This window comes from Sorex araneus, chromosome 8 (genome assembly GCF_027595985.1).
Source record: "Sorex araneus isolate mSorAra2 chromosome 8, mSorAra2.pri, whole genome shotgun sequence".
NCBI classification, from domain to species: domain Eukaryota; kingdom Metazoa; phylum Chordata; class Mammalia; order Eulipotyphla; family Soricidae; genus Sorex; species Sorex araneus.
Genome location: NC_073309.1, coordinates 26,257,148 through 26,274,403, shown reverse-complemented (window position 1 = coordinate 26,274,403; position 17,256 = coordinate 26,257,148). Strand labels below are relative to the sequence as shown.

Here is a 17,256-nt window from a genome sequence, read left to right as displayed (position 1 = left end):
GGGGTTACTCCTGGCTCCACACTCAGGAATTACTCCTGGCAGTGCTCAGGGGACCATATGGGATGGTGGGAATTGAATCTGGGTTGGCCACGTGCAAGGCAAATGTCCTACCCGCTGTGCTATCACTCCAGCCCCCCAAATTTCTTGAAGATACCATATTGTTGACATTATTACCCATATTCTCTCCTATGTCATCAGTTTCTTTCTTGCTAATTCATCATTCTCCTCAACATACAAGCATGATTCAAATCTGCCATCTGCTAACACATGAATAAGATGACTTGGAAGAATTTGAAGGTTCTGATGAGTGAACCCGGGGTAGCCAGATGACAGGGTTGGAAGACAGACATTTCACAGTATAAACTTCTGCAACTTTTTGAACTGCAAGAAAACATCAATTATGTAAAGCAATCAGCAGGAAACACTCGCTTGCCTCCTACTTCACCCGCCACTTTCTCAGTCAGCTTTGCTAGATCTTCTTTTAAACTATTTAAAAAACTTTTTCCTCAATGCTCAGTCCTTGGCCATCTTCTCTTTTGTATTTCCATCCACTCTCAATGGGATGTCCAGGCCCAAAGCTTAAAACATAGTCCATATGCTAATAATTGCCACTTTCGTATCTCTATCCTGGGCTTTCACATTGGTGTATCTGGCTGTTTATAATCTCGCCACTTGGCTGTGCACTTATAGGCAGATAAATCTTCACAGAGAATTCTGTCTTATTTTTGTTGACTTAATTCTGGGTTCTGGGCTACACAGTGGTGTTCAGGGGCTACCGCTGGCTTGGGGAATCTCTCCTGGTAGTTAGTGCTCACTGGACCGTGCAGGGCCAGCCCTGACCCTGGGACTCCCCGCATGTGCTCACACCTTGAGCCAACTCTGCAGCTCAGTGCTCTTTTATTTGTCTTTTACCCTGACAATTTTATTCATGTCTGATGATTTATAAATGCATATCTATATGTTTAATCAAATAAGGGTATCAATTTGGTAAACATTAGCACTAGGGTCACAGCAGGTAGGCCACTTGCCTTTGCATACAGCAAACCCGGGTTTGATCTTCAGTACCATCTATGATTTCCTGAGACTCGCCTCGAGTGATCCCTGAATGCAGAGCCAGGAGTAAACCCTGAAACTGCCGGGTGTGTGCCTCCCCTCAAAAAACAAAAAACAAAAACAAAAACAAGCACTCATAAAACTTCCAACCAAAGAAAAAAACATTAGCACCTGTAAGATTATTTTTTTTTCTTTTTGGGTGACACCCAGTGATGCACAGGGGTCACTCCTGGCTCTGCACTCAGGACTTATCCCTGGTGGTGCTTAGGGGACCATATGGGATGGTGGGAATTGAACCCGGGCCAGCCGCGTGCAAGGCAAACGCCCTACCTGCTGTGCTATTCCTCCAGTCCTAGCACCTATAAGATTTTTTTAAAAAAAAAGTTGCTGAAGATCTGCAGAGTACAGCAAGTGAGGCACTTGCTGATGTGGGTTCAATCTTGAATGAATCCTAAACACAGAGACAGAAATAAGCCCCAAGCATTTCTGGGTGTGGCTCCCAAACAAACAAGTAGCTGAGACATTAGTGGAGGGACACTGATACTCTGGTGGTGGTTGTGGTGCAGGAACACTGCATGCCTAAACCCTATTATTAACAGCACTGTAAGCCACAGTGCCTGTGTAGAAGGTGCAGAAAAGAAAGATCACATTCATAACAAGAGCATATATGAAGGAGCTTTTGTGATTATCTGAGAAAAGTGTAATAGCATTCATGACCTTTTATTTATTCATTTACTTTTTGATTTTTGGGCCACACCTGAAGGTGCTCAGGGCTTACTCCAGGCTCTGTGCTGAGGAACAACTCCTGGTGGGGGTTGGGGAACTACCTTTGATCTTTTTTAAACAACAACAGTACAAACCCTTTCCTGTGATCATGAAGAGATGGTAACTTTGGGGTTATGAGTTTGCCAAGTTGCCATTAGAGCTCTTTCTCCATCCAGAACAAAAAAGTGATTATTGTACAGACAACCATTAAAGACAGTTAAGATAGCCCAGTTGTGAGTACTAAATCAAAGAATGCTGTAGTTCCCTAAAGGCACCTGGAATCTGTCAGGGAAACTACTGCTATGGAACATCACATTAATCACTCTATCACTGTCATCCCTTTGTTCATCGGTTTGCTCGAGTGGGTGCCAGTAATATCTCCATTCGTCTCAGTCCTGAGATTTTAGCAGCCTTTCCTTACTCGTCCTTCTAAACGGTACCATATTGGAGGCTCTTTCAGGGTCAGGGGAATGAGACCGTCATTGATACTGTATTTGGCATATCGAATATGCCATGGGGAGCTTGCCAGGCTCTATTAATCATTAATAGGATTAATGATCCTATTAATATGTAGATAAATCAGTGACTTCAATATTCAAAGTTTATAAGTGGCTCCGTGGTGCAATGAATAGCACATTGGATTTCTAATATACAAAGCTTAGGAGATAGTACTTACCAACCAAACTTGCTGTACAAAATATTCTACCACTTTTTTCTAGAATTTCGTGGAACTTCAGTTGACATGCTGCAATTGTTTCATAATCTGTGCTGAAAGCTTGGTGCACCTCCAGGGTGATAGTATTCTTCTGGATGTATTGTAAAAATAAGTCATCAACATGAATGAGATACTGAGAAGTGAAGTTATATTCTGGTTGGAGGCCCCGCACTAGAGGAGATGTCTGGAGCTCAAAATCATAGAAAGCATAGGTGCAGAAAGTGACAAGCTCTTTATCCCCAGAGGTCTGGAAAGCTTCTGAAGAAAAGGTTACTTTGCTGATATGGATTTCAAATAGGTTTTCTCCTCGTTCTAAATGAATGGTTTCATCAAATTCATCAACAGAGTCATCGGGCGTAATTTCTGGTTTAAATTTGTATTGCTTGGTGCCATAGGCAATATCCTTTAACTGGGCTGCAAGAGAAAGTAGAGTTTATAGACTTTTTCCAGTATTGACATATGAAGATCCAAGTCCCTTCTAAAGCGGTACGAAGTCAGACGAATAGCCTCTCTTAAATTCTATGACTATATGTTTTTCTGTAAGTAAGAAAGTACTCTAGTTCTGCCACCTCTGTAGGCTGACATACATATCCTAGACCCTTGGCTTGATCCTTCATTCTCCAGGTGAGGTTGACACCTGGCTGGTCCTCTCAGGGCGTTTTTAGAAACAGAAGCAGATTCCCTTCTGGTTCCTGAGAGCTTCCACACCAAACCTCTGCCATCTCTGTGGTCCACATTTATATCTCAGACCTCTGCTTGTTCAAAAAATTTGCTTTCACTCAGACTTATCCCAAAGTATACTGGGAGGTCTCCACCCAGTAACGCTGTGGAGACCGGGTGGTTCTTGGGATTGACCCAGGGTTAGCTGCAGGCCAGGTATTCCCCTTAACTTCTGCACTATCTCTCTGGTACCTGGGGTCCTTTCATTGGTCCTTTTCTTAATCTCTGTATCCTAAGGATCAATCTCATTCCCTTTCTTGATCTCTGTTACTATTATTATGTTGAAGACCCTCACATTTCTATTTCTCGCTCAGATTTCTTTCCTTTATAATGGCCTGTGTATCATGGCTTGCTATTTCCTCTAACCCAGTACCCGCAAGGCATACGAAAAATCAATAAATCCCAAATAGGATGTGTCACATTCTAGTATTTCTCTGCTTTGAATCTAAAGTCAGTCAGTGTCATTATTCATCCAGTTATACATACATGAAATGCCACAGAGTCCTCCTACTCATCCTAAGAAGTCCTTATTGACTTTGTCCCTGTCTCCACTGGTGCTATCTGACTTGCTCTCTGTCTTACCCCCTAGATCATGGACTCCAACAGTGCTTTTCTTCCAAATTCTTATTCATTCTTACCCAACACCTATAACAAAACATCCAAAACGCAGTTCTGGAAATGTTAATTCTACCTTAAAATTTTCTTTCTAAGAGGCAGGCTGGGGGCGGGGGAGAGGGGAGAGGGGTGGTGGCACGGGGGCAACTGGGGACCTTGGTGGCCGGAAATGTACACTGGTGAACGGATGGGTGTTGGAACATTGTATGACTGAAACCTGATGATGAGCAACTTTGTGACTGTGTATCTTATGGTGATTCAATAAAAAAGGGGAAAAGATTCGTTTTGTAGCTCTGTAAGGCCAGATTCTTCAGAGTGCCAAATAGCAGCTATGACTTTATTCTTTCTACCTTTACCTCTAGGTTCGATTCCTTTACTAATCCCAAATTCCAATTAGCTGGATCCCTATGCATTTTTCAAAAACAGAGAGCAGGACTTCATATTTAGGAATTTTTAATTTTTTTTTAATTAAGGGGCCACCCCCAGTAGTGCTCCCAGGGCCATGCTGTGCTGGTGGTGAAAGTTGGGGACTCTGCCTTTCAGCTACACCTCATTGGCCTACACTTAGAGTATTTTTACCCACCTACTCCTTGAAACTTTCTTTCTTTCTCTTTCTTTCTTTCTTGCTTGCAGGCTTGCTTTTTGGGTCATGCCCAGTGATGCTCCGGGGTTATTCCTGACCCTGCACTCAGGAATTACTCCTGGTGGTGCTTGGGGGACCATATGGGATGCCTGGGATCGAACCCAGGTCAGCCGCATGCAAAGCAAATGCCCTACCGGCTGTACTATGGTTCTGGCCCCTGAAATGCTTTTAATAGCTATGGTCAAGGATGAATGATGTCACCTCTGAAGTATTCTTCCTATCTATCCATCTCTCTTTCTCTCTTTCTCTCTCTCTCTCATCTATCTGTCTATCTATCTTTTCATTCCAGGGATATATAATTCCTCTTCAATGTTGCCTTGGTATCTCCTATACTGTCCTGCCTTCATAAGTTCTCTGGTGAAATAGTAAAGCTCTCTGCTACTTCATATTCTATAGAGTTCCTTGAGCATTGTGTCTGTATTCTCACCACCTAGAACTGGGCTTAGTTTATATTCGGGGCTTGGTTATATTCATAGAATGAATCAATAAATTAAGGGCACAACTAAAAATATGCCGGTGAGAATTTCATAAGACAAAAGGAATGGAAACCCCAAAGCCTGTGACCTCCCTTTTATTCAGGAAAATCACATTAAGCAAATTTTTATTGAGTACTACTTGAAACAAAAGGTACATCCTGCTCTCTGACTTTTGGAAAACTCTCTTCAGTTGGATAAAGATATTTACTGAGCTCTTCTACTGAGAGCAGATGTCCTCAAAGTGTATAAGGGAAACAGCCGAGGATCCTTGACAGTGTTTTGAGGTCTGGACAGTCAAAACTATTTTAAAAATAACACCAAGAGATGACTTTATTTTTTCATTCTTATTTTCTCTAAAGTGTATAATGGAGTTTGCAGGAAATCTCCATGATGTGTGATATCACAACAGACGGAATACAGCAGACTGAAAATCCCAGCTGTTTTCTATTAAGCTAGATACTCAAAAGATTTGCAGGAATTTCAAACAATTAAAAAAAATCAAAACAATGTCACTTTTTTTTGGGGGGGAAAGCTACGGAACACAGTTTAAAAAATGAATAAATATTATAGGCCTGGGAGAGAGCTCACACGTGATGGATCATATGATTTACATGTATGAGGCTCCAAATTTGATCCCTGGGACCATGAGTCCTTACGCTTCTCTCCGATTGCCAGGTGTGGCTCGGGTGGCCCCAAAGTGCTCTTTAGTCTGAGTATTATACTTCCAGGCCCAAGCAATGGACTGTGAGGTATGGACTGCCATGCTGAGAATTGCTGGGAGTGGACATGGGGGTCCCGGGGGGCGGTGGGGCTCTATTTAAAAACTAAACCTTAATTTATGATTAACATGTTATGGGCTTACTAATATCATTGAGCATTTCTAAAAATATTAGAAATGTCTCACTTTTAACTTTTAATGTGGTATCATAAGTATATCATGCTTTAATAAAAGGCATTTGAGAGCCTCCGTGAATTTTAGGAGTGTGAAATTACTGCTGGCATGGATCACTGAATTAAGCATCTCGAGTATGGCAGGGTCAGGAAAGGGAGTTTGGAGACTTACTGCAGAACTTACAGTGCAGTCACAGCGAGAAAGCAAAACTAACAAGAAGGAACTTACAGAATTCCCAAACATCTTTTGTTGAGCACATTAAGAAGAAAATGTGTTGTTAAGTAGTGTTTCTCAAAGTCCAGTCATGTATACCTGCATCTGAATTGCTTGGAGTTATTTCTAAATATACACAAATATATACACAAAACATCTTTAGGGGTAGGACCTAGAAAGCTACATTTAGAATTTAGAGCTACATTTAGAACTACAAAAGAAGTTCCTTACACGATTCTCATACTTGTTTAAGTCTGGAAACCACTGCAAGGGCATTCCAAGTATAAGAATGGCTAGGAATAATCAGAGCCAGCTTTCTGGCACTGGGTGCACTGAGATTTCTAAGCAGAGGAGGATATCTCTGCAAGTAAGCACAGAAAAAGAGTTTCAGGTGTAATACACAAAGATTCACTCGTAGAAACGAGTAAGAAAAATCTAACAGACGTGCGGGGTAGAGATGCACAGCTTACCAAGGAAAGAAATTAGAACTGAGGTGGAAATTTAGCTGGTGGTGCTTTATGAAGTACTTTGAAACCCTGTCTACAGCATTTAATTCAAGACGCAGTAGGGAATTACTAAAAATTCTTGAATAGAACAAGAATCAGATAAAATCCGTCTTTCTGGTCCATTCGTATCACAGTTAAGAATTGGGAAAGAGCAGACCACAAAGAAATCCGGAGTGTAGATTTGGATGACAATTTCAACTGTGATAAAATCTATTCTTCCAGTAACTGTGGACAAAGAATTGTGCATATTATACCTTCTAGCTTCTGGATGCGTGCAGCCCTAATATCGAGAAGATGAACATATTGTTCTACTTTGAGTTCATAATCTTGCTGCAAATTTTCCATCTTCTGGGTCACCGCCTCAACTTCCATCTAGAAATAAAAGATGCATTTCAATATTTTTGATGAAGTTCCATTTTCATTTTATAAATAGTTATGATTTACGCATTTACCAGATTTGGGGGATTTCAGGAGCTCTGACCCATGACTCCCTGACCTTAGAAAGCTCAGTTTTAGTAAAATACTCTTGGCAAAGTTCACAAATCACAAGTGAAAATAAACAACATTGTTGCCTTTGGAGGGAGGCAATTTTCCTGTTATAATAAAAGGTCCTGGCAGACTTCAGGAAACTAAAATTCTTTTTTAGTTTTATTTCACACTTTTAGTAGAATGTGCCAATACTAGTCAAGGTGAGTGCACTAAAACCGCAACTAAAAAAATTCTTTGTTTTTAAGCGATTTATTGCCATCACCTAACTACAAGGCTTAGTTCCATGCATGTGGAAATACATGACAACAGATTATCACGGCTGACAGCACATGGCCCTTCTTAGAATCAGCAGAACATGATCAGACACCTATCCCCCCCAATTTAGTGTATTGTATTACCTGATAATCTTTATTAATTTTATGTTGCATAATCAGCATGTTTCTTGTCTTTTCCAGTTCCTGTATTGTCTCTGCGTGAGTTGCCTGCAGTTCTCTCATGCCGTGCTCTCGGTCTTTAATAATTTTACTGTCTATTGTCTCGAGGAAGGACAGGTCTCCATTTTTTTGTGCTTTTTGAGCCTAAAATAAAAACATATTTTATTACTGAGGTAAGTCTAAGAGCTATAATAATATGGATTAATACAGATACGGAGTGGGACAATAATAAATTAAAAACAAATATTTTCATTTTTCTTATTAGAAATAAGGCAGCCCTGATATAGAAAATATATTTGAATAAGTATTTACAATAATTACAAATAAATCATGTTTTTGTCTGTTTTCTTGGGCCATACTCAGCTATGCTCAGGGCTCACTGCTGGCAGACTCGTGGGGCCAGATGGGATGCTAGGGACTGAACCCGGGTCAAACATGTACAAGGCAAGCACCCTACTTGCTGTATTATCAGTCTGGTTTCTAATTATAAAATAAATACAAATGAGAGTTATTTCAATTTCTTCCTTTGACTAAAATACATACACACTGTGATGATCTAAAAGGAAAGGAATGTATTTTCCTGTAATTAATAGCATATTCTAGAGTCGATAAGTATATTCAATATTTTACTTTAAATAGTAGGGTGCACTTAGTTCTTTAAGAAAACAGACTGATTTTATGTGAGCCATGGACAAGTGAAATGTTTGTTACAGTTGGAAAAGTGCTTTACACAAGAAGTCTTGAGGTCAATTTTAACATAATTTTGATGTCATTATGAAATATGTACACACTGTAACTAAATGTCACTTGACCACACTTCTGAATAATTCATTCTCCAAGTATAAGGGTTACAGATCAGGATCATCATTATGCTGAAATAGTTACATGTAGACATGAAGTTCACGGTGAAGTTCAGAAAGTTACCTTTATAAGCAGGAGAGCTTCACTCAATTCATCAGCATTAATATCACTCTCCTGCAAAAGAAAGAGTAGGTAAAAGCTCACAATGAGACACTAATGGGAAGTATAAGAGACATTTCAACAGAGTATGCAGATTATCCACAGGGAACAGAAACCGGCTGACACCTCGCATTTTACTATATAAACTTAAATAAAAGAGGTTTTCCAACTGTTTAAAGTCTCCTCACGGAACATACACTGCCTGACACCATGAATTAAAAAGACCAAGTAGTAAAAATTAAAAAGCCTTTTGCATTAGTGTTTTTGTCTTAAATAAACACAAATAGTTGGTTCACCTGGTTGTAAAACTTCATGCGGTTTTTAAGTTCATCAAGTTGTTGCTTCTGTTCAAGACACTGTAACTGTAGTTCTCTATTTTCTTGAACAAGCTTTTCATTCTGGTCTTAAAAATAAAGCCAACACAATTAGAAAGGTAAGTGAGCATGAGATATAAGGACATACTTTAAATGAATTTTAATTCCTGATACATACCAAGCCTTATCTAGTATTATTCTGGTAAGAAAGGAAATTGAGCTAACACCTAGAAAAAGGCAGCAGGGAATGAGGAACAAATGAACTCTCATGTGTCTACCATATGATTCACTTGCTTATCAAAAACTTAAGACTTAAGTTCACGGTATTAATAAAGGAAATTGTGGCCTCTGGGGCTTCAAAGGACCACTCTATCTAAAATACCTAAGAAAATATGCTTCTAGATTTATGATTTTTTACTTACTTAATAAAGGTCCTGAAAAGCATGCAAAAAAATTTTAGACTTTTAGTTTGTTTTAATTGATTTTGATGAATTTTTCCTTTCCCAGTAAAACAGTCATTTTTATTAAAAACAAGATAGTCCCTCTGTTAATAACTGAATCCAGCAACCATACTTTAGACCAATCTGATAGGAGAAATGAATGCTCAAATAGTACATAGTCTTACTAATAATAATCCATGTGTGTTCTTTATTCATTAGGTTCATGCTATTCATAAGTATGAATTTAGACATGAGCTCAGATCTATAGCGAAGGAGAGGAGATAGGTTGCATTTGTCTAGATGCCCATTCACCATGACCCACAAACAAGCAGGAGAACAGATCTACTGATTATAGTACATTCATAAAAAAAATTAAATGTTCAGTCCCTGCATTAAATATGTTAACTTAAAAAAAAGCATAATAGTCAGCAAATTTATTCTTCAGCCTCATGTTCTTAAATGTATTCTTCACTGTAGCTTATTGTGGCCAAGAATCATATCCTGGATCCCTGTAGACTAATTCTCAGCCACAGTATCCAGTGTCTCCATCCATCCATTTCACTCTCCTCTCCAAGATGTACATTTAGATGAAGTCCTCAATTCAAGTTGTACATTTTTGTTTCCTTTTCTTAACAACAAAATCAAGACATTTGCCAAGAACTATATATATATATGAATTAATTTACAATAAACATTTTATACAAAAATGTTTGACTTTTATACTACTTTGTTCCCAAGCAGTAATTTCTACATTTAAGTAAAAGTTGTAAATTAAAGTTAGGAAAAAATTAACTAAATCTGGGTGTATTTAATCTCCGACATTTTCTTTCAAGCTAAAAATAAAAAAAATTGTCATCCTTGCCTATGTCTATTAATATTAGACATATGCAATATTAATATATTAGTGTAAAAATTGTCATCCTTGCATATGTCTATTAATATCAGACATGTGTGATATTAATATAATATTAATATATTATTATAAAATTGTCATCCTTGCATATGTCTATTATTAGACATATTAACATTAAAATATTACATAAACATTTTATCATATTGTTTATATGACAAAAAGTTGTCACCTAGTATTTAGTGAGTGCATAAAAGAATTTTCAAATGAGGACAATGGTTATCAAGTTCACAGAGAAACACGTGCGTTTAAACTAAAATTAGAATTAGCACTAAGTATAAATTTTTACAAGATAAACTTGCCTTGACGAGAGCAGGATAAGAATATGAAACCCTTTATATTGACTAGGTTGAAACATCTAGATGGAATGATTAGGTTGTAAAACAAAACGTACAACCAGAGAAAACGTAATTTCATTCTCTAGGCAGCAAACTTTCAGGGTTGCTTTCTGAGAGTTAGCTACAGTTTAAAAGACACGACTGTCCTCCTTCACCCACACAGAGGATTTTCATGATCTCTATGCTCAATTTTCCTATTTCAGTCTTTCAAAGCAGGGTACCAAGAATTACATGCAGTACGTAGGAACTTACTCAACGTTCTTCCTACACTGAACTTAGTTTCCACAACCATGTTCCTGTTCCACTGAGATTTTTCAATTTCAAGTAATATTAGTGGGAAGATAACACTAGTGGGAGAAGATATCACTAAATACTTTCTACTGAATTTTATGTAGAATTATCCACTATGTCTTTCCTTTCTTAAACTGCTTATTGGGAATAAAAGTCCTGGGTCTTTTAAAACGTACACAGAGACACCAGAGGTTCAAAGAGAAAATACAGTCGCTGAATTATAATATGAAATATCAAAGCACTCTGTACAAGATGAAAAATAACCTCCTTACCTTATGATTTGACAAAAAGCAGGTTAAGCTAAACAGCATTTTATTCAAATGATATAACATTTCACTCTTTAAAAATTATGTTCTTCAAGCACACCATTAATAAGAGAGTGCAGAGAACAATACATCTAAACAATTTTCAGAGCTCCTTTGTGTTAATATCTTCAGCTGTGATCAATATAACCATATGCATTATGCTGAATTATGCATTTCAGTTAAAGATAGAAAGGAACTTTCAAAAGCAAGCCCTTAAACACATGCAGTTAATTTAAGCATTAACCAAATGCAAACTGCATTTACATATTCTTCCCCCACATATTCACACAATCTGAAACTAATTTGTACCTTGAATAAAGAGGTGAGTATTCTCTAAAAATAATTTGCCAGTTAGATGAATGACTACAAGAAGCCAGGGAAACATCTTCTGGCAAAGAACATTTATTTGATACATGAAAAGGTAAATGTGTAAGGAGACTTCAAAGTAAAATTAAACAATTTCAGAAATCTGTAACACAAAAAGAAACTTTCTAAATATTAAAAGATTTCCTTAATTAAATAATTTAAATATTTTGTTTAACATTTCCAGGGGAAAAAGGGTGAAGATTATATTTGTCCTATTGTTCTATTTTCGCAAAGAAATAAAACTCAAAACCATCAGACCTCTAAATTTTAAGAATTCAAGCAAAGAGAACAGATAGTAGTACCATTAAAAAATATTCAGTTTTCTTAAGAAAATAATTGGATAGATATAAAATAATTAGCATAAGATGTTTATAATACTTACAAAATAAAGCTATTTAAAAATTCTTCAATATATTCTTAAACAATCTATGATACTTTCTCACACTGGAAACTATGACAGCCACTATAAATTATAATGATAAGTATTTATATTTATGCTCAAAGGACAATTTTACAATATGGTAAATTAAAATGTCACAATATATAAATATTAAGAAATAAATGGAACATCACATATAAAGACAGTGATTATATTGGGTGATTTTTCAGAATAATTTTTTTACTGAACTTTTTTTATAGTGTGTATGAGTTAGTAAAAAAATCTGAAAAACAATAATCAGTAAAAAATATGAGGAACGGACTAGTTGAATAAAATCAAAGCACTATTGCTCTTAATAATTAAAAATAATCCTCAGAATTAATTCAACAATAAACAGGGATTTTAAAAAAGACAACCAAGATTCTATCCCTGAGTAAGTTTCTTTCCAGAGACAAATTCAGATGTCTAAAGATATCTGAGTTTTGGAATTCCTGACATCTAGGGAAATACAGAAAGCAAAGAAATAAAGATTTTTTTTCATTTTCCTCTAAAAATGAGCAATTTATATCAGTTCTTTTGATATAAATTGGGAAAAAGCTATTACTGAACATTCACGTCCACAAACAAGAATTTATTGAGCAACTATTAAATAGACACACTCAGGTATAAAATATGACATATTAAAATTAGACTCTAAAATGTGTTTAGGATATTATAAAATTTAAAATATCCACTTTGTAAGAAACCATGTCATCCTTTTACTTAACTTAAAATCTTCGAGAGAAACAATTCACAAATCTTCCGTTATCAAATTGAATCAACTGGTGAACAAATATATGCATTCACACACCAGTGCAACTAAGACTCCACTGATTAAAAGAAATGTCATGATTTCAGACTTTCTAGATGTTAAAAATTAGGTAAAGTCAGACCATAATTCTGAAATGTTATCCCTTATAAGATGCATGACCGTTCAGAGATATTAAAATGAAAAAAAGGAAATAGTTAAAGAACTATAACAATGTGATCTAAATATATAGAGCGCTGACTACTAGAAAACATTTTGTTAGGTTCACATTAAATCTTTATAAACACTTAAACCTTTATAAACATGCTACTGCAAATGTTGAAAAATTAAAAAATGTTCCAAAGGATAAACCTTATTAATATTACTTGACTTATCTAGTAGACAAGCATATAGATATGTTTGAAACAAATGATTTATGTTCTGAGTGTATTTGTATGCGGACATGATATCAGGCATCAACTTTCATTATAAGTGTTATGCCTTTATGACACAAGAGGGGTGAGACATGATCCATCCATAACATGAAACGTATTAATGCTCAGTATTTTACCGGGGATACCTTCACAAGGCTTTCTGGCATCTCTGTCCCAGGGCAGAGGCAGACATCTTATCAGGCAGAGGCACTGTCCCTGACTGACCTCCCTGGTTTTGACAAGCAATGACTTCTGCTATCTCTCCTGTCTGCACGGCTGGGTTCTGTTGCCATCATACTACCAGGCTTTATTTTTTTTTAATTTTTCAAATTTATATGATTATATATTTATTTAATTGCTTTCAGTTTCTCCCTATTGAATTTCAGCTAAATGAGGGAATGGCATTTGCTTTAGTTCTGCCTAGCAAATACCGATGCTCAACAAATACTTGCTGACTCTTAGAGGAAAGGATCCAAATGCAGGAAAATGAAAGAAACTTAAAGACAACTTAGGGTCAGCAAAGTGGCTCAGATGGTAGAGCAGATGCCTTTTGCCTGTGAGGCCCTGGGTTGGATCCCCCCGCACCACATGGGCCCCCTCTGAGCTAGGAATGGCCCTGGGCACCCCACCTAACACTAAGGAAAGGGAGGGAAGGAGAGAGAGAGAGAGACAGAGACAGAGACAGAGACAGAGAGAATCTGTGGGAAACACATTATCCTTTGGCATATATAGGTAATGGGAGTAAAGGGAAATTTTAAGGCAACTGATTCACACAGACTCGAATTTCCTATAGATAGCAAGAAACCTGGGGACACAAAACGAGCAGGCGGCTGGAAAGTACTGACCGAGTCAGCGAGTAACAGGGAACAACACAGATGCCGGAGAGCAATACGTCGGCAGTCATTTGACATGTACCTCTTTCACTTTTTAATCTGTCAAGGATTTCAGTTTTGTCGGTTAGGTCAGACTTTAAGGCGGTCTCGAGTTGGGCGACCTGCACTTTCAGCTGCTGTTCCTTTAACTTCCATTGCTCCTCCTGGGCAGCACTGAAGGCACTGCAAGACACACGTGACAAGCAAGGAGAGCTTGGAAATCAGCTTCGACCGAGAATAATAAAGAGAAAAGCTTTTAGTGGCACAAAGACCACTGTCATCATGTCTTAGGAATTAAGTAAACATATGCTGGTCTGCTGCTGTTGAAACCAAGGCGCCTTTCTCAGGCTGCGGTTAGGGAACATGAAAGGGTTTGTGGGATGAGCAAAGGAACTGGCCTTAATTTAGAGCTCTAAAGTCAGAAAAGTTGGCAGTGTGCAGCTTTTGTGGGACTAGTAAAGGAATTCAGATACTGTACATACTCCAGAGGAATCCACAATTCCAAACCTCAGCAATTGACATCGAACAAAATCGTTCTCTCCCACACACAAACCCTTTTAGTTCCAGAGAAGAGAGGCTCTCCACCTGATCTTTAAATGCCCCGAGTCTGGGACCATAATGAATTCACAAGATCCTGGCATCGAAATGATGGCACGATGAACCAGAAGACGGCAATTCTGACACTAATGCAATTTTGGTTCTACAGCTCCCAAGAGCATCAGGCAGAAAAACAGTTTTACTTGTAACACATGATTGGGGTGAAAGCCCAGTGAGGAACTCTGATCATGATGGAAAAAAAAAAAAAGATAGGATTACTCTTCCTCAATAAAAGTGTTATCATTTAAGCTATTGTTAAATGATAACAATGGCAACCAAGACCCAGCACGTCAGAAGGACACCTTGGGAAAATTAATTCAATGCAAGCAATTTATATTTACGTCCATTCAGGCCGGAGGGCCTCAGGCTGATGTGGGGCTATCTATACTAAAAGCATCGAGGAAAACTGGAAGATGTAGGTCCTGCTGGGGCACAGGAACCCAGCTTCTCATAAAGCCGCCCAGGTGATAGCCAGGTTTTAAGGGGAAAAAATCTATCTTGATCAGTTTTCAGTGGAAAACTATTATCTGTGAAGCTTGCTATGACAGAATGAATGGTCACCAGCTTTGACTTTTCTCCTTACTTAAAAACCAGCCAATGAAATATATATTTGTACAGAGTCTGCTTTTGTACAAATTAAGAAGTTAACTTGTGGGGGCTGGAGCGATAGCACAGCGGGTAGGGTGTTTGCCTTGCACGCGGCCAACCCAGGTTCAATCCCCGGCATCCCATATGGTCCCCCAAGCACCGTCAGGAGTAATTCCTGAGTGCAAAGCCAGGAGTAACCCCTGAGCATCGCTGGGTGTGACCCAAAAAGCAAAAAAAAAAAAAAAAGAAGTTAACTTGTTATTGAAAATTGCTATTAATGTTATCTCCACTTAGCCTTTAGGTTTTACTTAAATATATATATGTATATATACACACACATATATATATATAAAGAGAGAGACAAATGTATCTATATACTTTTCTGACAGACTTCAAGGAGCAAAACTGTTTTCATTTTACATATTCAATGTTTTTATTGTATTTATATCATACTCTTAAAAATAAATAGAGGGTCTGGAGAGGAAAGGCACTTGCCTTGCTTGCAGCAGGACTGAATTTGATCCCCGGCACTGCACAGACCCCTGAGCACTGTCAAGCGTGATCCCTGAGCACAAAGCCAGGAGTAAGCCCTGAGCACTGACAGGTATGGTGCAAATACCGCCCCTTCCCCCCAATAGAATTCTATAAGTTCCTCCTTATATGACAGCTGTTTCTTCTATTGATGCTTTCGATTCAGAAATAAAACCTTAAACATTTTTGGATCTGATATACTAATATTTAAATTTTTTTATCAAAGGTACAATTACCTAGACGTAAATGAATTCCACATAAAATATAAACATCCAATACTAAGCAAAAAACATTCTGTTATATTTACAAACAAAGAATAAATATAACTTCTGGGTCTGATCAAATTATATAAACATATACTATATGTATATGAGTATATATGTATCTGTGTGCGTGTGTGTCTTTTATTATTAAAAACATGTACTAGCCGGAAAAAAAATTAGCATGATGAAATAGGCACAACCATACATTATATCAGACGCCAAAAATTAGAAACAGTAGTGTTCCAATAGCATTAGTACCAGCAAAAAGATCACCAACAGTTAATCTGGCAGAAACATCAGAAGCTGTATGTGTTTAAATTAAGAACAATTTAGCAGCCTGGTTTTTCCAAACCCACAAAATACTAGTGTAAATCAGCATAAGTCAATCTGAATTTAGCCCACTGCTATCTTCCCTCTAACTTTAGGATTACATTCCACTGGAGTTTCATGAGGAATTCCTTTTGAATTTACTGTATTCCTCTATGCTTGGAGCCATCTGTGTAACTATAAATGGTAAACCACATCTGGCTCCATTTTCTTTGTAAAGGCTGTGTACATGATTAAATCTGCATATGAGAACAGTCTTTGAGAACCTTTTATTCATGAAAATGTTTTTGTATATTGCCTACAGTGACAACTGGGGTGGGGGGGAATCATATTTGGCCTTTGTGCAGATTTCATTGTTACATTATGTGGCATGCAGGAGTGACAAAATGTCATTCTGCCGTGGGCTATGTCCTGGAGTCTGTGGTCACTGGCATGTCCACCAATTCATGGGTCAGCAGACTGTAAATACACACCCCTAATCAATCTGATACAATCGAAATAGGAACTGAAGAATTTGTCTCCACCCTAAGGTCTTATTTCTAACAGAAGGAATTCCAGTTGTACCAATATTCAAGAGCATCCTAATGTAAAATGTGGGCAAGAAGAACAAATCACCCACAAGGAAATCTATAGGCACCGCAGGTAGGGCTTGGTAAACATTAAATGCAGATTGACTTTACAATGCTTCACTTCAATGATGTCCAGAGGAGAGTTGCTGCATCAAATGTATGTTTGATTTCTGGGAAGCACTAAGGCCTCATAACTGAACATGAGCTTCCATGAGTCCTTATAGAATGACAGGATAGCCGGTCACGCTCCAAAAACAAAGCAGAGTCTACAGGGGTCAGCAGTACTTCTTGCTTTTTTTTTTTTTTTTGGTGTGTGTGGGGGGGAACCATGCCCAGCTTTGCTCAGGGCTTACTCCTGGCTCCTGTGCTCGCGGACTCAGGGTACCATATGTGGTGCTGAGGATCAAACACAAGTGGGCTGAGTGTAAGGCAAGCACCTTACTTACTGTACTATCTCTCCAATC

The 17,256-nt window shown here is 37.8% G+C and overlaps 1 protein-coding gene across 1 annotated transcript in view; it reads right to left on the bottom strand.

The window, feature by feature from the left end:
- Window positions 1–17,256, bottom strand: part of RPGRIP1L (RPGRIP1 like) — a 120,495-nt gene that overhangs the window by 62,352 nt on the left and 40,887 nt on the right. The window contains exons 10-15 of the mRNA XM_055146186.1: window positions 13,961–14,100; window positions 8,778–8,884; window positions 8,446–8,496; window positions 7,486–7,665; window positions 6,853–6,970; window positions 2,495–2,947 (exon numbers count right to left, since the gene is read on the bottom strand). Of these exons, the coding sequence (XP_055002161.1) occupies window positions 2,495–2,947; window positions 6,853–6,970; window positions 7,486–7,665; window positions 8,446–8,496; window positions 8,778–8,884; window positions 13,961–14,100 (1,049 nt within the window). The remainder of the gene's footprint in view (window positions 1–2,494; window positions 2,948–6,852; window positions 6,971–7,485; window positions 7,666–8,445; window positions 8,497–8,777; window positions 8,885–13,960; window positions 14,101–17,256) is intronic.